The sequence below is a fragment of the Poecile atricapillus genome, chromosome 8 (genome assembly GCF_030490865.1).
Source record: "Poecile atricapillus isolate bPoeAtr1 chromosome 8, bPoeAtr1.hap1, whole genome shotgun sequence".
Lineage (NCBI taxonomy): Eukaryota > Metazoa > Chordata > Aves > Passeriformes > Paridae > Poecile > Poecile atricapillus.
The window spans coordinates 20,323,297-20,347,926 of record NC_081256.1 but is presented as its reverse complement, the minus strand read 5'-3'; the positions used below and the strand labels follow the sequence as shown (position 1 = coordinate 20,347,926).

The 24,630-nt window shown below is 37.1% G+C and overlaps 1 protein-coding gene across 1 annotated transcript in view; it reads right to left on the bottom strand.

Annotated features, from left to right (window-relative positions):
* PEX5L (peroxisomal biogenesis factor 5 like) overlaps window positions 1-24,630 on the bottom strand; it is a 100,088-nt gene that overhangs the window by 18,811 nt on the left and 56,647 nt on the right. Inside the window, exons 2-6 of the mRNA XM_058844005.1 lie at window positions 17,296-17,361; window positions 15,413-15,517; window positions 3,373-3,484; window positions 1,393-1,602; window positions 192-318 (exon numbers count right to left, since the gene is read on the bottom strand). Coding sequence (XP_058699988.1) covers window positions 192-318; window positions 1,393-1,602; window positions 3,373-3,484; window positions 15,413-15,517; window positions 17,296-17,361 — 620 coding nt within the window. The remainder of the gene's footprint in view (window positions 1-191; window positions 319-1,392; window positions 1,603-3,372; window positions 3,485-15,412; window positions 15,518-17,295; window positions 17,362-24,630) is intronic.

Sequence of the window (24,630 nt, the reverse complement as noted above, 5' to 3'; positions counted from 1 at the left end):
CATTAAAAATTGCTGACAAAATGGCATTTTATAATGCATTTGCTAACGATACATTGTCCAAAATATGTACTTGAACACATTTAATGCCATCATAACAGGTTTAATAATATGAATTGTTATTAAGCAAGAGTTTCTGTGAATTAAGAAAGCTGAGCTGAAAATAGTTTTTTAGGGAAAGCAAAAAGCTGTACCATAAAATCTCTTTTGATGGAGCTCTGGATGATGATGATGTTCGCTCTGCAGAAGGGTGGACCTTGCTACTCCTGTCTCCATGAAAACTGACATCATCCCATTTCTCTATCTGTGTCTGAATATCAACTGAAAAATAAAGAATAGAAAAATATGAACCTTTTAAAGAAACTACTGCTGAAAATTTTATCTCTTCTGCAGAATGTGTGTTATAAAGAAAATAATGCCATCAAAGCCTATATTTTAGTAAAGGTCCAACATACAGAAATATTGTGCAGCTTTCTAGTTGATATGGTGTGAAAATATTTGGAAATTCACAACATTTTGCTAAATCTGTTAGCATTCATTGTCAGAATGTCAGTGTAACTCTTGACTTAAAATCAGTGATTTGTATGTAATTTAGACAAATTGCAAAAATGAAGCTTCTTTTAGAGACTAAAGTGTAAAAATGACTATGTAGGCAACTGATATTATTCAGTCACATGTCTCACTCACTTTGCAAAGATCAGATGTTCCGTTCCTGTTTGAAGATAAAGGTCTCTAAAAGAATTTCTGTCCTGATGAATGGAAAATTTGCTGCTTTGGTATAAATTACATTTACCTTGCAAATTTCTCAGTTGCACTGCAAGTAATTTAGTTTGGATGGAACTAAATCAAATTCACCTTTTCCAAAGCTTGTCAATAGATCAGACTTGGCAGGATATTGAGCTGTTTTGGGGATTTTTTTTTTTCTGTCTGTATAAATATATCTCTCTTGTCAAGAATGGATTTTTTTCTCTCTTATGCACAGATAAAGCAGTATTTACAAATATAAATGTGCATTTATGACACCTGCAGTTCTGAAAAGAACATCAGTATGGGCTGCCTCTCATTTGTGTCCTTTACCAATTTCTCATCACACCCCTACAGATTTTTCTACCATTTTACACACCCTAAATTCCTTTTTCCAAAGAAATTTCAAAACTTTATTAGCAGACTTTGTGACAACTTAATAGGTATAATGGCAAAGGCAGAATGTAAAATGTGTTCAGAGTGTTTAAGGTTTAAAGTGCTTCAAGTAGTTTATAATGGGGAGCAAAGATTACACTGCTGAAATGTGGTGCAGCAAAAATTCTGGTGTTGTTCATTATTTTGTGATAGGAGCCAGGAGAAACTTGTGCTAAGCAGGGCTATGGAGCACTGATAAAATAGCTACACTCTTACCTAAATCTAGAGAAGACTTGTCTGCAACTCTGACAGCCTGGACTTTCTGCTCAGAATCCACACTGATCAGGTCAGGATTCTCTGTCTTCTTTCTGTGGGCTGAAGCTTTTAAGCCTTCACTTCTTGAAGGATTCTCTGATTTCTTTGCTTTATTTTGGGTTTGTAAGACAGGTTCACTGAGATCCAAGAGATCCAGACCTGTTGATAATACTTAGAGACAAAATGTTAAAATTCAATGTGGTTTTAATTGAAATAGCTCACTTTTTAAGATTTTTTTTTTTTTTTATTTGGGGAAAAAATTACTGATGTGCTTGCATTTGGCTAGAATAAATGTGTATTTCCTGGCTAGAGATGATGACCAGTATATTAAAATATGCCTGGGGATTTCAAGTGCTTAACTGAATGCAGTTTAGTGGATTTGCAAAAAAAGCCTTTCCCTCTGAAAATCTTAAAGATTTGAGGTCTTATGTCTGGGGCCTTCACAGGTGAAGCCCTCTTTTGTCAGGGTTCCCTGCTCAATTGAGCTTTTAATAAGATTTGGTTTAATCTTATGATTTGTTAAGTCCTGGTAGCAGCTGCTTAGGGCAGTGCTGGAGCAGACAGCTCCTGGGGGGACCTGAGTGATAAAGGAATGATGTTTGTTAATAGTTTCTGCTGTTGTTGTTTGTCCCTTTGGCCACAAATACAAAGTCTAATGACATTGCTATTAAGGATTGTATCAGTATGAAAGGAATGTTCAATTTCAGCTCTTCTTTTAAAATTTGCCTAAAGAGTAACATTCACAATTCTTTAGCATGTAAAAGGTAGAAAAACTCCTTCTTTGTCACTGTGTTACAGGGCAGGTGTTTTTGGCAAATGTATTTGTGTTATCTCTTGCAGTGCTTTATCTGTGTTCTTGGAAATCTGAATTTCATCAATCTCCATAAATATATTTTTATTTTATTATTAAATACATCTAATTAACCCCCACATCAATCTGATAGATATTCAAGGCAGGTGTAAAATGTACAGGTGCATTTTAAAACAAACACCATTCTTAAACAACCTGAAATAGTTCTATTCATCCCTGTAATATCTTCAGCTATCTTTTTTAAAGGGAGAAAATCTTACTTACAATATTCATCTAATTCAGTATTTCAGCTTTTGTTACTGGAACTTGCATGCTGCTTTAGACACATTAATTAGATGTCAAGATAATCACTCAGCTGTCAATTATTCATTTAATAATTTACATACATATAAATTTTAATTAAATGGCTTCTAACAAGCCAAGTCCTTTTATGAGGCAGCAAGAGACCACAGCAGAGCTGTGCTGATATTATTGTCTCTCAACTGATCTGCTCAACAGCATCGATTACCTTTGCACAGACACTGAGTAGGAGGGGGTAATTTCTAAAAATACTTCCAAAAGGACAATACACTTCAAACAGAATTCAGTATAATTCAAAAGGTTTTTGGGATTCACTCTTAGTTTTTATTACCTTCTGTACTTCCTCGCTGCAACACAAAGGAGGTAAGAAATATATAATCCTTTCACTAATAAAGTGTATGAACTCAGCCTGGATAAACTCCCCCTTTTTCTCTCTAACATCTCATCCAAGACTTCATTATAAAAACCTCTTTCTAGAATAATGAATATGTTTGATTGAAATGTGGGTTTTCCCACAGGTTAAAATTTTGCAAAACCAAATACAGAGAATTGATTCAAACTCACATGTGCATCCTCTGAGACTTAAACAAATTGCATTAATTTCAGCCCCAAAGATCTGCTAGAAGTGATGTGAATCACATCAGATTTTCCCAAAAATGTAATGAACAAAGTGTTTCTTCTAACAGGTCAGGCAATTATAATTCAATGCCAGCTTGTGATTTTGTGCACACAGTAACAAACCAAAAAATCACTTGACAAAAATGTGCCATAATTAAGCTAAAACTAAAACTATTTTTCTCTACTGAGGGATAGTAAAGAATGTTGTTTACCTGCAGTATTCGATGTTACAGGCCTTGCAACAGCTTCTGGCTTAGTTTCACAGAGAAAGTCATCAATGGAGGGGCTCAGGAGGGGTCTGCTCTCCTGTTGCTCATTCACCAGCTAGCAACAAAGAACCCCAGGTCACAGAGTGTTCTTGGGATGCAGAATTTACAGATAAACATATTCTCACAACATCATGTGCTTTATTTTTAATTGTGAGAGCAAGATATTGCAATTAGACAATGCACAAATAGCACTGGGATTAAAATAATAATAATAAAAAAAAGGTTTAGTTACTATTTTGGGGCAAAATGATATTCCAGTTTAACAAATCACACAAAAAATAAAGCAGCAAGATGATTTTTCCTTAGCAGTTATTGCATACTATTGCTTATAGGGCTAAAGTTACAGGGCCTGATGCAGCTCCCTTCAAATCCAAGGTGAAGTTGCCCTTCTCTATCACCAGGAGGCCAAGCAGGGCTTTGGGTTTTTTTGGAAGTGGCCTTTTTTTTTCCCCAGAGAACTTCCACAATAACATTTCATCTTGCAAATAAGCATTAGCCCATTAAACAATAACCTGCTGAGACAGGAAACACTTTTCTGCCGTACAACAACATGTGCATGACAGTGGATGGAGCCTGGCGAGTGTATGAACTTCCTGCATGAGTTCTGACTGTGGGAAGACTCATAAAACACTTTTTTATTTAGGAAAAGTTTTATGTTTTTAATTGGATGAATGCTTGTTTTTCTGCTACCTGACAGAAATCTCTGTGTTACAAGGAATTTAATGTATCAGGAATTAAAAAGATAAAACTGTACAAGTCTCAGAAATAAAAGTCTCCTCTTTACCTCTGTTTAGAGGATCAAGACCTAAGCTGAGCTGGAAGCATGTCTGATGGTGTGTCCTGCACTTACTTTAGCTTAGTATCTTAATTTCTTTATCTGAAAAAATGTTTTCCCATTGTTGCTTTTGTCTGGACCTCTCTCAGCTTTATTTTATCCTCTCCTTCTTTTTCTTGACCTTCTGTTCTAGCTCTTTTTCCATTGTTGAATTTTCAAAATTTTCTTCCAGATATGTTTGAATTTTTAAATTTAGGACGCTAACATAGACTAAAACTGGCCAAAAAGGGTATTTACTCATCCTCATATTTGTTAAATACTGGCCCTGAGCTACTCCAGCAGTAGGATTATCTCTAAAGTTATTACAGCAAACCAGATTAGACTCACTGCTGTTCTGAACTTGATTTCTGTGTTGCAAAGCTGCAGCAAAATGCTGGAGCTATTGAAATAACAAGCCCACTATTTCGATGGATCAAACCTTTAAGCTGATATCTAGCACTGACTTGATGTGTGTACACAAATGCATCTGCCCAGGTCCTCAGAGTTTTGCACTGAAACCTCAGGTTTTTGCACCAATTTCCATGAGCACCATGGAAGACAGATGAGTGTTTGCCTGCCCAGCTGAGTGCAGCACAACGTGCAAAGGTGGGATCTGAATTTGGAAATCTGGCAGTGATGCTGTCCCAAACTCCAAATATACATGTGCTAAACCAGACTGCAGATGCACCTCAGCAGGGAATTCACCATGAGGGGTTTAACTCTGGATTGCCTGTCCAGGTTGCTGTCTCATTCAATGCACAGAAGGCACCTTCTTCATTTGGTGAGTCTCAACACTTGATTGGAAATTGCCTTTATATCAACTGCACACCTTTGATTTTCATCATCCCCAGTTCTACAAATTTACCTAATGATGATATGTATGACTTAAGTAGATCTAATTTCTCTTTTTATGATTTGGTGACAGTCTTTACTCATGACTATACTGAAAAACATGTGGATGCCTTATGTTAAGAGTTCAGTCTTTTCCAAACTATTTTTAGTAATTTAAAAGTTTATCCCAATATCAGCAAAAATTGCTTGTATATATTTTTCTTTTTGCATTTACATCACATAAAGTCCTAGACCATTTGGAGAGGGACAGGAGGGAAGAAAGACGAGGTTCTGTAGGAATCAGTGTAAATATAAAAACTTCATAGGAAATGCTCTGTTTCTGTATCTATAAAATTATCAATAGGGTACATTATCACAAGATCACAAGATTCAAATGCTCTCATCAAGTTTCCCATTATATTCCATGGAAATTTTCTTCAATAGGAAAGAATGGGGGAAGGATGAAATGAAGATTATGAGAACCAAAGTACCCAAGATCACTCATTGCAGACAGTGAAGAATAGAAAATCTGAAGACCAAATGGAAAGGCAGTTTATTGCCCAAACCTGCTGCAGAGGTCAGAGGATAAACTCTGGGAAGACCAGAAATAATATTAAGAATCAAAGCCATGGAGGGGAAGGAGACAAGACTTAATAAAGATCTGAATTTTACCAAGATCTAACTGAAGTATGAGGTCTAGTATTTTTTTCCTTTTCAAAGATGGCTATCACATCAGAATTTTCTTTATTATGTTCAGTAGATTTATTACATTTTAAAGGAAGACTAAAAGAGTTTTACTTGCTTAGGCTAACAAAATGAAGATTGAGTAGGAATGTAGTTATTCTTCATCTACACATAAAGGAAGAGTCATCAGATGACACTGGAGGAGCAAAATTATTTCAGCTATAGAGAAATATTGGCCTGATAACAGAATGCCAAACTGGGCATGAGAACATCTGGTCTGTGAATTCAAAGAAGTGAGCTATCACAATAGTGAACTGTGTGAACAGTATTTTTTTTCCTTACTGTCGGGGACAAAATGCCCACCTGTTAAAAATGGCTTTTTCCAAGCCTTCTACACTGCTGTTTATGATGTGACTGTGACCCAGAGGATCCTCCCTAGTGCTGTGTCCTCTGCTCCCATGGCTAAGGACTAGAAGCTGTAGGAATGTCTTATTGAGAGGTTTGTTCCTGTGAAAAATAATCTGCTTTCAACTCAAACTTTTTTTGTCAAAACAGATTGCAAAAACATGACCACACCTCCTAATTCTCAATAAACGTAAACTACGTGTGAATAGCAATAGAAAATATTAGAAAAATACTATTTTGATGTGAAGCAGACATTTAATGATGAATTAAGACTTAACAAGTTAGAGTGCCATGAAATTATATTTTTTTCTGTACAGAAGTTGGCAGTGGGGTAGGTTTCTGACAGTACTCTGTAAGAAATGTCATTTTTTAAGCCCTTGGTCTCACACTTGGAATTTTATTTTGCTGCCTCATATACTTTACCAAATTTATCCCTCGCTTAATACTGCTCAAGTTATTAGAGTTATATCAGGCATGAATTTGGAGTAGTGCATAAAAGATTTATGAGATGAAAACTATGATCTATATTAAACCAATAATTTATGGTTCTCAAGCACCTTTCAGGTTGAAAATCACAGAATGTCTTAAAACATTCATGAATCAAGCCTGGCCCCACTGCAGAGCTGAGGAGTTTTATCTCTGTGTTGCAGATGAGGGAAGCAAAGTGAAATTAGGAAAGTCACCCAACATTCCTGGGGGCTGGAGAAGCAGCACTGGGGGCAGGAGCCAGGTGTCTGACCCCACACTGGATTTCTGTGCTCAATATCTGTACACAAGCCAAGTGGTGCAGACTCAGCCTGGGAGAACGGGGGTGTCTCAGTACTGATTTAGCCAGTGGGTGCCATAAATTCTCATAATGTCTCCAGGAACTTAAGTTCTCTCTATAAGATTCACTTTAATTAAAGAAGAAGCCCATGCACTCCTTTAATTGAGGGGTGTGTGAAATCTGTGGAGGCTGATGTTCCCTACTACCAACACATCTGAAGACGCTCATCCATAGGATAAGATATTCCTAAATTCAAATGAGTCTTCTGCGAACAGCACAGCAGAAAAAGGTGGTTTTCATACCCAGTACTGCTGGGTATGTAATTTTTCATTCCAAAAAGCATGTAAGTGGGGCTTTTGGGTGCTTTGGGAGAGGTACTGGGAGAGTCAAAAGTGTCTGGCATCAGCCCCACTGCTTCAAAATATGCAAAGCAAGGATCATTTAGCAGTAATTAAGGTATGGTCCTTCCATCCCATTTTATATCCTCTCTTACTGCATTCCTGATCTTGATCTGTTTGCAGTGCACAAAGCATGCAGGTTTGTTTCTTTGTAAAAGTTTTACTAGGGCATAACATAATGCTAGTCTTTAAGATAAATTATTTAGACTCTAAATTGGGAGGGTTTTCAGTCAGGCATGGGCAGCTAATTAGCACCTATGTTTTGAGCACAGAGTGAACTAGTTCTCTTAAATTAAGTGCCTAAATTCCCTCCATGTTCAATGGGGAGAGATAAATGCCTAGAAAAGCAACTCCAGAGGGAGATCGTTCCTGCCCAATTTAGGCTGTCCCTCAGGAGGCTCTCAAAGGCACCTAGCTTTCCCCCTGGCTATATATGGGATTTATTTTAGAAGGACTGGCTCAAAAGGCATCTAAAATTTAGATGTAGTTTGCTACTGAAGTGAGTTGGATTGAATTTTGGATTGGATCCATTTTGTTTCCTGAGCCTGATTGAATTACTCATGGCACTAATTTAGGAAACCCCAAACTACTACTGGGTAATTCCCTGTATAGTTCAGCAGCAAAGCTGCTCCTGGGCACCAAGAGCTTTTCCTGCACTGCCCACTCAGTGTGCTGAGAGGGTGGTTGGGCTCCACCTGTGACATGAGCTGCTCCAGACACCTCAGAGAGTGGTGATGAACATGTGGCCACAAGCATGGGAGAAGGCAGGAAACATTTAACTCAGGTTTTCTACTGGAAAAAGTTCATATTTGGACTTTGCTCTGAGAAACTTGTCTGCTCTTTGGGTGACACTGGAAAAACAGGTAGAAGAGGCAGATCAATTCCAGCAGCTTATAAGTGTTAGGCAGAGACACCAGCTAATTCCAATCACTAATAATTTTTAGGATATACAGCAATGGTTTCCTGACACACAAGTTCTCTGCACACACCTGGCACCTCATGACCTTTGGTGTCACTCACTGGGATAAGAGGAAACAAATAAATTGATTTCTACTATCTGGCTCTTTCTAAAAACTGATAAATGGGAACCCCAACTAAGAATGCAGGCTATTGTCTTCTAGAGCATAACTGGAAGTATTGGCCTGCCAGTCATGTATATGGATCATTATCTTGGCAGGATAAGAACTGGAAGACCTTTCCTGCTTGCAGAGGGGTGTTTGGAGAGGGAACTCCTGACAAACTCAGTAGTCTCATGATAAAAATTAAATTGCATGAGTTTTGTTTTTCTTCTTTTCTCACTTTTCTAGTATGTTTATAAAGATTTTACAATCAAAATTACTGCTTCACACACCTTATTTACTCTTGTGTAGTAAGTGTGATTACTTGGCTTTTTGCCCCATCTTTGTGCCAGAGTGATACATTAATTTTTCTCTGTCACTCTAATATGAATATATGCACTTTACTATGAATACATGTCCCAGTGAAGCTGAAATGAGAGCCAAATATCTGGTTTTCATCAGAAAAGAGAATCAACTCACATGGCACATGGTATAACTGACTTCCACCTCATGTGAATTGTGGGAAGCTCTAAAACTGAGATGAGTTCATTGTACCCTCTTGCAAAGAGCACCCTGGTGTTGCTGCCTCTCTGAAGACCAGCCCTGCTCACCAGGTGATAACCAATGCTCTGTTGATAGGCAGTAGGAAGTGTGTGGTGTGGCCTGTGAATCAGAGGTGCCAATTTCTTACCTGAAATCACACAAATCAAGTCACCCCCAGGGCTTCACACAATCAGCTGTCAGGGTTTGTGTGAAGTCAGAGAAGCTGTGGGAGGATCGCTGGAGACACTGCATTGGATATTTGAATTCATGTGCCAGCTGTGCTGTTCAAAACCTTTGCTTAAGTTGCATTTCCATAAAGAGCAGTTGCATTTCTGGGTGACAGCTCTGGTTGTGATCTCTGTGTCACAGCAACAGCCCGCCTGTGTTTCTGTGTGCTGCCCTGTATGAATTATGGTGTATTATTGCAAGGTAAAATTAAACATCTCACAGCTCAATATCTCCTTCCCCTTGTTCAACCAGGTCTGGCAAATGGAGGTTTAACATGAGAGCTGTGTCTGACTCCTGCATTTTGGCCTGGCTTGAGCCAAGCACTTAAACATGCTCTGCAAGACTCGAGGTTAAGCACGTGCTTAAGTGTCCGCTGGATCAGAGCCCTGGGGGAAGAGGAGGAAAGGTACTCCTGTCAGATTTTAACTGTGACTTACAGTTTGGTCTGTACCCATACAGAAATGTGATTTATTGTAAATCTGCCTCTTGCATTCATGCCAGCCCCATACACTTCTTTAAGTTAAAGGAAGCTGCTTTCAAAAATGAAGTGCCTCTCCCTCCTGGGTGTTAGAAGATATTATTTATCATTTGGCCATGAGTTTTCTTTGTGGAGTTACCTGGTGATCTCTGTTTGAGCCTCTCCCCTGCCCTATATCATTATCTAGGCTGAAGATTTACAGCAGTGATCAAAGATAATATTTTGTCATCACCATAGATAATTTGAGATCCCTGCTATATTTTTGCATATGGGCTGTAATTACTTGAAAACCACATGGATTTTTTTAATGTCTTCTCTGTGGATTTTTCTTCTCAAACAAAGTTCTGCAGCATATCTGTGAGTTTTGCCATGAATTTGGATGTGTTACTGTGTCTGGTCACAGGAACCAAATCATACGTTCTTGTTGTATGGCCTTTCCCTGTCATGGCATGTCTGGTTGCTTTGGGATGTTTTCAGCAGCTTGGAAAGCTTGGAACTCATAAGCTGTTGTGAATTGCAATTCAGTAGAACAGTTTCACTGGAAAAACAGCAAGTTCAGTGAATCTAGAACTGTAGCACATGGTTTGCAACTCGTTAACAGGACAGTATATTCACACTTGGAGTATTCATGAATGAAGAGCCAAGAAGTTTCTGAAAAATAACTCCTATTAATTAATATAAAAGACAGAGATAAACTTATATGTTATATTATTCACAAAAAAAGTTGTGTCCAATCTTTCTGTCCTTAAGGAATAGTAAGGAATTTCACAATGTATGAAACAATGTGGTTAATTTTTTTTACTTTATTAAAAAAAATTACACCATCAATTCCCACAGTAATGTTAAATTAAAATTGTAATTTTGTGAAAAATGTATTTAATTTATGTGACAGAGAGATCTATATAACTTTAGAAAAGCGGCCAATTTATGGCTTTTAAACATATTGTCAAGGCAATTTTATTGTACTCATGAGAATATTTCTGCTGAAATTATGCATATGGCCCTAAAAGCAATAAATGCTGAGCAATATTTGACTTGGAGGTAAAGAACCAATTATTATTTGTACTGCTAAGCATGCATTTATTCATTTTAGTATTTCTTTCTTTTGCTCTTCGAGTATTTACCCTGTCCTAATAATAGATGAAACAAAGATATCAGTAGGACTTAGGATGTGTCCCCTGATAAACTACTCAAAGCTTTTATAATAAATCAGATTTGAGATGTACAGAAAATACTGCTAATAAATTTATTATGAATTCTTTAAAAAGAATCCAAAAACCAGTATCTCAAGCCTAGTTATCCTAAGACCAGTGAAGAAATTGCCACTGTTCTCAGAAGGCAGATTGGAATGTACAATGAATTCTTGCACTCCACAATTTGATAATGACAATAATCAAAACTGGCATGATTTTTGTGTTTTTTACCTGAATGTATATCACTTAGTTAAAATGGAGTGAATTCTGGTTCAGGTTGGTGTAGAAGAGAAGCTAATTACATCCACTGGAACATCCCACCATTCTGTTATAATCTTATTGAGAAAACATTTATGGAGTGGGCTGGAAGTCAGTGCAAGCCTAATGCTAAGAAGCTTAGAATGAACATGATTGATTCAAATGGGACTGTTAAGTTTATATGGAAAACTGTGATTATGCAATCAAATTCATGTAGTGAGCCCTTGATACACACATCAGAAAATCTACTAACAACATTGGGAGCTGAATATTAGCTGTCTTTAATCTGTTTCCTCTACAAAATTGAATGAAAGCATTCAAAAATCTCCTGTTAGATTAAAAAATCCCCAAACAACCCACCCAAACCCACAGAAAAGCACCAGAGGAAAACAAATGTAAAAAAAAGTCTAACAAAGCAAGCAAGAAAAGAAAGCTAAACCTAAGCAAAAACATACCACCACCACCAAAATAAGTAAAAAAATACATACATAGGCACATAAAAACATACATAGAAGCAAATGAAAATCGAAACACCAAAACAATGGAATTTAGACAGTGGAAATGTTTGAGTATTTTATTCACAAGCCCTTAAGCAAATATAAATGTGCTTAGATCAACTAAGTATTGGCATGCAAATGAAGTTCACTTAAAAAAAATAATAGTTTCTACTCGGAATGCTAACTAGTACCTTATAGACCATAAAATAGCCTTAAGCATCTGGTGGAGTTAATTGGGGTGTAGTAATGAAACATATCTCTTTTTCTGACATGTGCCGTAGCCTGCATTTTTCACAGGGGAGGATGAATTTCAGCATGGTTCTTATAATATAATTCCAGCTTTTAAAATTTCTTATTTCCAATTCAAATTCTAAACCCTAAAGTGTTCTGTGGGTTAACTTTATAAATTATAACTGCTCAGGATCAAAACTCTGCTCTGAGCAGTGTCTGTGTGGGTCCCATAAATTTCAAGAGGCAGCTCCTATATTTTTCAGCTACAAACAGAAGTGGGGAATAGCTTTCAAGATATATTTTGCATTTCTTTTTCTTACTGGTGAAGTTTTCATGAATTCCCATTTCTGTTGTATGTAATTCCAGAGTATATTGGCCACAGTATATTGTCATCCCCTCCTGCAGGTCTTCTTTCTTTCTGTTGTCTTTATAGGGATCCTACCATGAGCAGCTTTCCAACCTGTGTATTCTAATAAGGAATCTAAATTAGAGCTGATGGATCTGTGACAAATAACTCCTGTGGCACTGTGAGATTTCTTTTGTTTTTGCTGGAAAAGTGTTTAAGCATGAACTTTTTTACTGCTCAATAAAGCAGTTAATCATATTTTAAAGTATAAGTCTGGGTCGAAGTATGTGGTTGAATCAGATCCTTTGAAGTTCATTGACCTGTAGTAAATTGGGAATTTCATAGCTGACTGCACAATTAAACTTTGACTTCAGGGCATATTTAGGTTTAAATTTCTCATTAGAAAGTAATTCTGAACCAAGATTTTTTTTTTCTCCTGACAATGCAAAGAAGCTGTGAAGAGGTTAAACAAGAATTTTATTTTGCAATTAAAACCAAATTTATGCGTGATTTTTCTCATTTATTTCTCAACTTCAGGTAGAAGTAATTGGCTCATAGCTTAATATCCAGATAATCTTTGAACCTTCAGCCAACTTTCTAACATGTTTTCTAGGTTCTATTAATATGTAAAAAAATACCTCTTTTTCATTTGTCCCAGTCTCTTATGAATTATCTTTTAAAAGATAAAGGGAGACAGCAACATGGATAGAGTTATAGTCCACAAAATCTCATTAGAACTGAAAGATCACCCTCTTGATGCTTAAAGTATTAAATTTGGCAACTACTGAATCCTTTTTCACACCAGTAAGTGTGAAGAAAGTGACTTTTATGGAAAGTAATTGAGACAGAAAGACAGCATTACAAAAAATAGATACTGAAAGGTCCATTCAATTACCAGGAATACCCCTCTGCTCACTGTAGTACACTCATTACTACTGGAATGGTGACTGAGATTCCCAGTTGCCAAATACTGCCACAGCCCCACAGGAGTCTGTGCTACTTTTTTTGGTTCTTGTTATTTGAAGATTTGCCTCCAGTTTTGATGATATAAAACCATATCTGATGGTATAAAATAATCCGTGAATTGGAAACAATTTAAATTTAATTCATAGTGTTTATTCAAAAAATAGATGTCATATTTTAAAAGCTGGGCTTTGCTAGCAGCATCACAATAAAATGGGACTGTTTATCTGTCTTGTTCTGTGCTGGATAGGTTTTTACCATTTTCCAGAGGAAGAGAGCAAAGAGACATATTTTAAATTACAAATTTAGGGGCCTATGTACATTATCACTATCAAAAAGCAGATTTAGAGACTCTTCTTTGTGTATCAGATTCGAATTATGCTTTCTGTGGAGTCTGTCTCCACAGTCAGACATAATTAATCCTCCATTCATCAAGGATTTTGGAAAAGGGGGATTTCACTTTTTTTTCCTCTCAGAAAAGCCAGTGCTCCTCTGTCTGGGCTTGATCCTTGCAATTCAGTTGCAGGTTTTTTTGCTTAGGTTGGAGCAGCATAGATACTAAATGCATTAAATTTCTCCCTAAGATGTGGACCTGCTCACACTGGGTTTGGTGGTGGTGAGAATTTTGGAAAGACCAGGCGTTATCCTCCTGACCCATCTGGCTTGGGAAATTTACAGTCAATTTGGAACTTGTTCCACCCCGTGAGCAGCAACCACATCCATCTGTTTCATCATGTAAAGAGCAGAGACAGACAGGATGGGGATGGTTGACACAGCAGAGCGTTTTCCTGCGTGGATGGTGGGATGAGGAGTTCACATGGACACACCACAGTGACAGCACCTCAAACCAACACTTCAGCCAGACAATTAGGGGACAAATGACATACACAATGTGGTCGTACAGCTGCACATCACACATACATGATGCAGAGATGGTTATGGAAAATACTCACTTTTTCACTTGATTCTGCTTCCTTTTGGCTTCTGCACCCCTTTGGTGCATAGCAGGGAAGTAGGTATTTGTGTTTAGTGGAAGAAATTACACTGACTAACAGATACAAGCATTTTACTCATAAATTTATCATAGACTATTGCTGAGGAGACTGACAGACAGCCACTACAAATGGTGTGTTAAACATTTAATGAACCCAGGCTGAACTCCTGGCCCTGTTGAAGCCAAGGGAAGTTTTGCATGTCAAGCTTTTTTGGGGTGCAGTGAAGGTTTAGAGGGGGCTGCATTTTATGTGGGTTTCTAATTGTTTGTTAATCGCTTAGTGGAAAATTAGAAATGATGCTTTAAACAGACCGTCTTTTTCCTTTGTGCAATTTCTTCATAGACGTTGGAATTCACCATGAACAAAACCTGGTGTTCAACAGGGGCTGAGGAGGAGGTGCCAGACCTGGTTTCCAAATTAGTAGATGGTATTTCTAGAATGTGTATTAGTGCAGCACATCTGTGATGCTCTGCCTGAGAAGTGTGTGCTGGTGTGTGTGGCTCTTAGAACTTTCTAAAGTACAGTAGCTGTTATCCTAAATCATGAGTGGAATAAAACAGGATTGTGGATTTCATTTAAGGCTCTCACATAAAAACAGCTCCCAGCAATTTCCATTCCTGATGAGCTGGAAGTATTTGTGTGCAGTAAATATCAGCAGTATACTAAATGCACTTGCCTGGGGAACAAATTCATGTATGTGAGCAAAATGAGGGAATCAAATCCGCTCTCGTACGAGAGTGCTGTGATTTACAGTAGGGTTCAGTCACTGTCTATAAGAAACTAATGGAACCACCAAATTCTTGGTGGCTACTCCAAAGTATGTGTAAGGTTTAGTGTGGGGACATATGTCCTTTCTTTGAGTGAAGGTGTAGAAATGAAAGCAATGAGATGTGCAAAGTCACATATTCTGATCCAGACCAGGAGCAGAACCCCAGTGAGAGTTTAGGAATGGGAGCTGAGACATTGGAAATGACGTTACTGTGAACTGGTAGTTTCTTATTTTACATATGCACGGAATGGGAATATTTTATATATGAATTGCAAATGAGTATTTATGGCATGACAATTGATGGCATGATTAGAACCAAGATTTTACGCTAGCTTTAAACAACTTTCACGTAACTGAACTGGGGGGAAAAATGCATTTTTGCTTAAATTTTCACGTCAAAACATCTAAACCCCCAATATTTACCCCAGGCTATTTTCCCCCCTCAGTGAAGCAGCGGGATGCCACTGGCGGGGCTGGGGACTCGCGCAGCGCCCGCGGCCCCCTCAGAGCCCCGCGCTCTGCCCACCTGGGATGCCACAGTGAGGAGGGGCTTTTCTTCTGCAGACTCCTCCCTCGGAATCTCCTTCATCACCATGGCCACAGCCTTATCGGCCGCCCTAGCGCCTTTGCCCTACAACAGCGAAACCAACAATGGCGCCAAGTCAGCAGCGGGCTCCGACCGCCTCCCGCGCGCGCGCTCCCGAGCCGGCCCGGCGGGACGCCGGCCGCGCCCGCGCCTGGAAGCGAAGCTGGGTTGGAAGCAGAACACGCACTGTTTAAAAATAGTAAAAATAATAATAATATAACAAATGGTCCGTCAACCCAATGGTTAAGGAGGCAGTTGGGGTCTAGCCGTGGTCTGGTGGCTCGTTAGAGTTGCCCCAATGAAGTCAACAGGAATCCGGCAGTTTCCTGCTGGGCCGAGGCCTGCTGGAAGTTCCCCTGTGCCAGCCTTCTGCAGGATGGGATCCCCAGAGCAGCAGGGGCTGGAGGATCACCCCGGTGATTTAATTTTAGTTGTCCAAATGTTTATACCCAAAATATCTCTTTGTGGGTTTTTGGATTTTGTTCTTAAAAATAGCACCAAGCGGAGTTTTCAAATAAAGCACAGCTCCTTGTTGTTCACTGAGGCAAACTCTCCCTGAAACTTGAATGTATAATCTGGACCCACAGAGTTTATAGCTCTAGTAACATTTTAAAAGGCAATTTACATCATATAAACAGTCTGGGTTTTTGCTAACAGAACATACGGAGCCAAATTCTGCCATCGTAGACATTGCTACAGCTCTCCCCAAAATTATCATTGTTGTAGAACTTACAGGAAGGATTTTTTTTTTTTTTTTTTTAAACTTCACTTTTCTTAAAATTCTCTTAATACATTCTAAATATTCTGGACAAAGTTAAGATATTTTGATATTATTTAATATACATTAGCCAAACAAAAAGTGTACCAACATTATGTGCCATGCTGTTTGATGCCATTCTTTTTATTTAATGAGGGTTTTTATCATCTTGAATTCATGTGGGTTTCTGTAGCTTGATCTTTGGTCTTATTTTGATCTCTGCCTCTTACAAGTGACAGAGAAGGTTGGAGCTTACACATAAAGCATCACAGCAGAGCTGTGTTATGCCAGTGACCCTGGGCAGGTCCTTATTATTATACTTTAAAAGCTCCCATTGATTTCCATGGAAGTTTTAGCTGTGCAAAGACTGCAGGATCTGGCTCCATAAAAGAAGTATTTTACAACTGGACTTAAATATATTTAAATCCTTAAAAGTCTATTAACAGAAGGGGTTCTTTGTTAAGACATCATATACAAGAATTATCTTCGCTAGCAGTGTCAAGAAAAGCCCCACTCTTGCTTATCCTGAACTGCAGACTGTTTCAGGAGCATTTCATCAATTGCAGGTAAAACCATTATGTACTATTACAGGTTCTAAACTGATTTTATTACTGATCAGGTCAATATTAGATTAGCTTGCTTGTGCAACACATCACAGATACCCTACAGAGAGTTCTTTGCATGCTGCAAGAAATTCTCAGAGCAGAAGTGTCATAAATGATAAGCATGCTGGATTTGTGATGCCTTTGATATCCAAAGAACTGCAAAGTCATTGTAAAATTAAATATATTAAATTCAATGAGAATTACTTTTAATTGGTAAGCATATCAAAGGTTCTGGGCCAATTATGTGTTTGTTCATGATTCATATGACATATTCCAGGTCTATGAAGCTTGTTTCCAGTATGACACATGAGCTATCATTAGCTAGCACTAATAGCATGCTATTGGTCTTTATAAAATGTAGTCCTTTTGTGCTGAGTGCTAGAACAAAATAGTTTATCAGCTAGGAAGGATGCATTGGAAAGCATGCAGTGCTTTTTATTTCTTGCAGAGTAAAAACCCACCAAAGCAAAGGTCAGGTCACTTTTTTGAAGACAGAGCCACTTTTTCTTCAAGGTTTCACCTACTGCCTGAAAAGAGTCATGATACTCGTATTAGTGCCTGCTGTTCATCCTCCACACACGTAACTGCAAAGCCCTGGGAGTGGCTGACACCAAATATAAAATGTCTCAGCAGTTTAAAGTGGCCATGCTACAATGGAGAAAAGCAACCCAAAGGATACCTCTGTGCTATTTTTTTATGAGCAAAACAAGTGGTTTAATGCTACTTTTTTTTAAAAGTTAGGTCTTAAACTTTCCTATGTGTAAGTCAGCTTGACACTTCTGGCTGCTCAGCCTATGATATGTGAAACATTTTGAAACTAGAAGCTGGGAGCAATTTCCTGGATACCAAAGAGAAAGCCAATGCAGTTCAATAGCTTAAATTTTCAGATTCTGACAGAGAAGTACACAGGGGAACAATTCACTGGAAAATACAGTTTTTTATTCTATTGACTAGAAATTAATATTGCTGTCCTATGTAAGGTAGGTAACCTTGAAAATTTTGCTCTCTCTTCCCTGTAGAGACCACTATGGAACCAATTCTTGCCTATGAAGCCATTAGGCTGAAGTATTGGAGATAAATAAAACCAGTTTTCCTATGGTCAGGGTAACCTTGTTACTGTTGTCAACTACAGCTGAAATTAAAATCTGCAGCACATTTATTACAATAACTGTTATAGAATTTTTATTTTTTAAGGTGCTATTTACTTAGCCTCCTTCAATACTAATTGTTGCTTCTTAGCAAGCCAAAGAGTTATATAAATTTACCTGGCACAGCATTTTATTGTTCAAACCCTGTAATTCTGTAACAGCTAATTTTACACTTGCCAGGACTTCAAAATGAACAGTTTGTTGGTAGTGGAGGTTTGCAAGGGAAGTTACTTGCTCATGTAAGCCACAGTTTAACAATTTGGTAAATGAATTTCATCATTCCCTATTGGTTTGCAATATAGAAATGGAAACAATTGTGATGTAGAACATGACAACCCATGTGCAAATCATGACAAATGTGAATTGATGAAGGAAAAAAATGCATGATTTGATTTAATGGAACATACTGCTTAAGAAAAACTGAGAAACGTGTCAGTATTTCAGTATTTGGTACATTAAAAAAATGCTACAGTTCCTTTAGGTAGTATCTCCACACCAAAATAAGGAGTAGAGCTCAGAGTACTCCCCTGATGCGAAATATTTCTAATAGCATTGGGTTCAAAACTTAATAACAATTTCTCCAAGTTTATCCTTTGGGATCAGGTAATGGATAGTAACAGAGATTTCCAGGTGAGTATGCTGATTTAGCAGGATTTTGTAGTGAAATATTTTTTTTCTGTTGCTGTTTCTGAATAGTTCCAAATTCAATTTTGTACAAGGCACACTATTTAGATGTGGTACTTTGTAATGAATATTTAATTAAACTACTGTAAGAGCATATTAATGTAAATTTCTTGGGCAGCATAAAGTTGATTTTTTTTTTTTTTTTTAAATAAGTGATGCTTATAGCTTTGTAACCTTGCTCATCTATGATAAAATCTTAAGTGCTTGGGACCAAGAGATCACCTTCAGCTCCAGATGGGTGGATCAGAATGGACACATGGTCACACTTGAAACATTACTATTTAGTGCAATACTCTATAATCCTGTAATTATTTTCTTCATTACAGTGATTTGCAAATTTGTTCTTGCATATGAAAAGCCAACAGGCAGTGCTTTGTAAATGTTTGACATTTTGACAACAGTATTTAAACTATAATGATTAATTGCAGAAATTCTTTGTTGTCATCTATGCAATAAAAGGATTTTATCTAAAACCATTTCATAATTATAAGTTTGCTTTTGACAAATATTTAAGGTACTTAAATTCACTTTTTAGGAATATTTATAGAATCTGTTCTTGTGAGAAAGTGAGCAGATAGAAATGATCAGATTTTCTTTTTTTTTTTAAATATGTATACATGAAGAAAGTATTCCTTCTTTACATAAACCTGTGAGTTCCATTTATTTTCCAAAGATCCTACAGAGCTGTTTCAGCTTTAATTGACACACTACAATGCATCCCTCTTCACAGAAATCATCTCAACATGGGCATGTTTAAATTTAAGCTTCTGTAAAATAGAAGTTTAAAGACAGTTTTCCTTAAAGGAATTTGATAGAATAAGAAAAAAATTATCTTCAGGGAGTGCAGGTACAGGTATGGCAGGATTTCTGGGCTCATGGGCATCTCCCTTTATAGCTGAGAAGAAACAGAATAACACCTTGCTGCATTTATGAATGTAATGCCAAAAAGTATGGCCAGATGTCCTGACCTTTCTCACTGGGCTATTGAATTGAAGTGTTTGAAAACAAAATAAAAACAAAACTCAGCAGCTCAGGACATCTTGAAGTACCTGTCTGCACTTTAAATATCTTTATTGGTTGGGAGAGCCTTTGTAAAGCAAACTTTATGAAAGGTGCATTAGTGAAAACTTTAAGTTTTAGCAGCTGTTGTCTTCCTGTGCTGCTGAACATGTTGGATTTGGAAGGCTTGGCTGCCCTCCAGATCCCCCAGCAGCTGATGTATTAGAGTACCAGCTAAGCAGCCTATTCCAAATGGCTTTATGCTCCACAAATCTTCCCATTTTGTGCAACTTGAAAATAAAAATGAAGGGAAAAACTTGGCTTTATTTTTTTTAAATTGTGCAGCGCTAAGATTTCTACTTCTCAAAATGAGCACACAGAGCTATACAATGGTACCATGGGAGTTCCAGTGTCCACAATACAACTGTGAGCTCTTGATTTACATACAATCTCTTTATGACTTCAATCTTTCCCCTTCTCAGGCTTTTATGTTCATGTTTTCTGCATATGTCTTTCTTCTCATCTATACTTTTCTGCTTTTTTTCTAGTGGTGTTATATCTTGCGCTTTATATACAATTAAAAATAATGAGGAAATGTATGGTGAGGCAGTTTTATGGACCAATACAAAATGGATATTTAAACAGAAAATTTTGTTTCATCAAAGCTGGTGGTAGTTTTTTATTGCAAGCCTAATGAAGTCAGGTATATATCTGAGATAAATGGGAACACAGTTCCTTTATGCAGTACTCGGTTGACTGTGGTGAGGAAATGTGAACAAGCTCTCAGTCCTGAACTGGAAGCAGCACTGTCAGGGTAGAGCAGCTTTCAGAACCTGAGCTACTACTTTGATACTGTATTTGTATTATTTGGAACCTCTTATCAAACTCTCTGTTAGTGATTATCCACTCTTTCTACCTGTGACCCTCAGTAGTTCATTCTTACAAGGTTATGATGAAATACAGACAGGGTTGGTCACAGACAAGGAAGCAGCTATGAGAAGACTTGCCCAAGAAGTAATTTACAGTAAAGCAGCTAAATCCATATTGGCTGAGTTCACAGTGTTCTACTCCTCTTTTATCCCTTTACCCATTTTTTCATTCTTATGTTGATGGAATAACAGATTTCAGTGTTATTACGGAAAGACTTGACTGCATTCGAGAAAAATGGCAAAGAAAGGGACAAAAGCAGATAAAAGACAATCAGCATAAATATTCACATTTCCCCTCACTGGGCTGTGTCTTATATCTATTTAAAAGTTGATAGGGTGGTTAAATTGCATTCCAGTTTGAGAAGCATTTGCATTGAAATGGCACTGTAAGGTTTTCTGTTTATTGACACATCACGTGTGCTCCCTTGAGAAGCTGTCTCAGTCTGAAGCCTATAGATTCATTCCCAAAGCCAAGTGGGACAATTTCCAAAACATCTCTGGGGGAAGCTCTGCAAGACCCATTTTGCTCTCAAGAACTTGTGCAAAGTTAGTGTACTTAACACACCAGAACACAAATTATGACTGGAAATTAATAAACAATTCTGTCAAACCTAACTCATTCTCTATAAGCTAGTATGATTCCTGCAGGCTGAGAGGAGGAGGAGGATGATGTGAAATAAGGATTTTTCTCACTTGAATCAAAGAGTTTTATTTGGAGTATAATAGGAAGTGCACAGTTTGAGATAACAAGAAGATAACAACACTGTAGTGTTGGAACAATAAAGATGATTTAACTGTAAACAGGAAATCCAGCCAGGAATACAGAGCAGGGCTGGTAAGAAGGAGGTCTGGGACAGAACTAACTACTTAGAGGTTGTTTAAGGTTCTGATCCTTTTACAAATGAGTTATATAATATATCTCCTTGTCATAGAAGGCTTGGATGAGATGCTTTGCAGTCTTTTCTTTCTTTGCAATTTTCATCTTTTAATAAGACCATTGTGAATATGTAGAAACTATTTTTTTAGCACTTATTTGATTGACTTCTTAATAATTTGGAATTGCATCACCAAAGGGATGAGTTCTTTGACTGCACAATGGCATATGACTTCAAAAATCTTAGGAAATAGCTGCAGGATTTCTTTCATCTCTGCTTAGTCTGTGTCAAGGAACTTTGTGAAATTGTTGAGTTTAGCAACTGGCACTTTAAAATTTGTTTGGTATCTTCAGCAGAGAATTAATACTGAAGCATTTTCTCTCCCATAATTTCAGTTCCTTTTTATGTTGACTTCAGTATCATGATCCCCATTGATAGCATACACATAGCAACAGAATTACTTGCTATTATTTGCTATATTGCCATAATGATGCATGTGCTGAATTAGAATAATTTACCTTTTCAAGTGAAATTCCAGGAGATCAGTTCATTTTCAAAATAAAAAATTGTGACTAAAGTGCTGTCTGTTGTTTAAATGTTTACTGCACACCTGATGGATTAAATGATGGATTTTGCTCCCTCATTTCCTCCCAGCACATGATGTATTGCTCTTTGAAGTGGTAGGGGCTCCTCACCTGCTGCTACACAATTTTTACGGTTTTGTTTCATGAAACATTCAGAGAACTCAGACTAGCTCTGCAGTCTGTTTAGGAAAAGCAATGGAACAAACTGAGAAGTGGTAGTATTTTATGTGGAAAAATCAGCAGCTTATCAGTAAGCACAAATATAGTCTTTGTAGGAAATGCAGAATATGAAACATTGCTCTGAGTTAACAGGAACAGGCAAGCTGTTACAAGGCAGCTGTTTCTGAGCTTGTCTTTTAGAAACTCTTTTATAGGTGTAGAAATAAGGTGACCCTCAGTGAAATTAACAGCTGTTCTTCTGTACCCTCAGATAATGGTTTGAGCTACAAAGCTTGAGACAAACATTTAACTTCTTGCATGCTTGTCACAAATGTTTATAGACGTTGAGAATCTTTCTTTTGACAGTTTTGCTTACATCTGCTTTGTCTTTAACTCTGCCACTGTGAGACAGGTTTCTGTACTCCCAGTTGTGCTGTCCTAAGATTCAAAGCACTAATTTATTGACATTAATTTAGCAAAGGCAATATTGACCAGAGCAAAATATGGAGTGAGTCATGGCATAGCTTAAAACTCCTATTTATTTAAAGAAAATAAACCCAGACAAATTCAGCTGTTTCCAGAAGCTGTTGTGCCTTAACTGTAGTATCTTGATATCACTAAATTTTCTCAATAATAAAATGCACATGGATATGGCAACATAGAAGTATTTTGGCCTCATGTGAAAGGTGATATTCAAGTATCTTGAAACAGTCTGCCTTCAATTTCGGAGAAAAAAGTGGGTATCTCTGGGATGAGTTCAGTCTGTGGGTTGGTTCTCTCTTTTATTACATCGTCACTTGGGACAAATGAAAAGGGTATGATGATACTTGATGTGTAAAAGACAATTGGAAATATAACTGTGTCTGGAATATGATGCAAGTTATTTTTAAAAGAATGTTATGCAGGTTCTGCTGTTTAAAAAGTATAATCTGTGCTCTGCCAGCCTGGAACATGGAAATATACATTTTTTTCCTGGTGTTTGCAGATTTTGTTGTTCTTGTTTCAGATATCATTATTAAATCCTGAACTTCACAGTTGTACACCTATGTAGCCAGAAAAGGAATTAGATCCCATTAGCCCCATACTTTTTAGTGCAGACTTTTTTCTAGATTGGGCAGACACTTATCAGACATTTAGAATGAGAAAAAGACAAGCAAAGGAATAAACACAATTTAAAAGATAAAGGAATCTCTGACAGCTAGAAGAAAATATTTGAATGCATAATAATATGATATCCTACAGATACAATTCTGTGAGAGTTTTAAGATCATTTTCAAGTCCTGAAACTGTGGGTTTCTGCACAGAAGGGAACTGGTACTCCTCTAAAGAATATAATGGAGATGTTTATCAAAACTGCTGGAGGGGCATAACAGTTGCCTGTTGTTTCCTTTTGTTTTACATCACCAGATTAAGAGTCCAAATTGATTATTTTCATACTCAAGGTTTTACTCTTTCTTTGGAAGTCCTCAAATAATTCAAATTATGTTGAATGAGGGTGACTGTTCAGATGCCCTGTTATTTTAGAATCAGATAAAATTCTGCATACTGTTTTGAAAAATGAGATACGTATTTAGATAAATGAATTGGTATATGTCTCTTACTCGGTACCTAATCTCAGAACCATTTAAAAATTGTATTAGTTCTTAAATTACTTATTTTGATTGTTCTGGTTTTGTTTATGAAGGATGACAGCTTGGGCACTGAAGATAGTTTGTAATGCATTGTCACCACTATTAACTCTTATTGAAGATTAGGATGAAAATCTCAGGATTTGAGTTCTATAAATATGGGGTAAATATTATGTGATCAAAATTCATGTCCTCAGTTTATTGTTTTCATACAGATTCTTTCATGGTTTGTGTATAACCATACCAGATTTAATTCTGTTTGGGATTTTTCTTTTTCTCTGGCTTGCTTGTTAAACACCTTGCTCAAACGCTATTAAAAAACAATGAAAGTTTTTATAAACATGAAATGCTAAAATATATTTTATCCCAACATAAAAATATATGTGATTCTACCATGTAAAAGGCTAGAAAGATGATTAGGCAGAGAATAAATGGAACAAAAAGGTAACAAAGGGTAGCTGGAAGTTTGTGATTTGGTTTGTTTTGAAGCAGATTGATGTTACTTCCTCATCATCTATGCTGAGACCTGTACATATTAAATAAGGAAAACTTATCATACTGGATGGCAGGTTTGAAAACAACAGATCAGGATAATTTATGATTGAAAAATACTTTTAAGACTTTTTTTCTTAACCTATATGAGTTCTTTCCAGCCGTGGTTCTACATGCTGCCAGGATAAATTTTGCCTTCCAAATACAAATATTTGATTCCCACCATAATATAAACTCTTGATACCCTTTAATTTATTACATGATTTTTTTGCTACAACCTTAAGATTTCAGTCCTTTC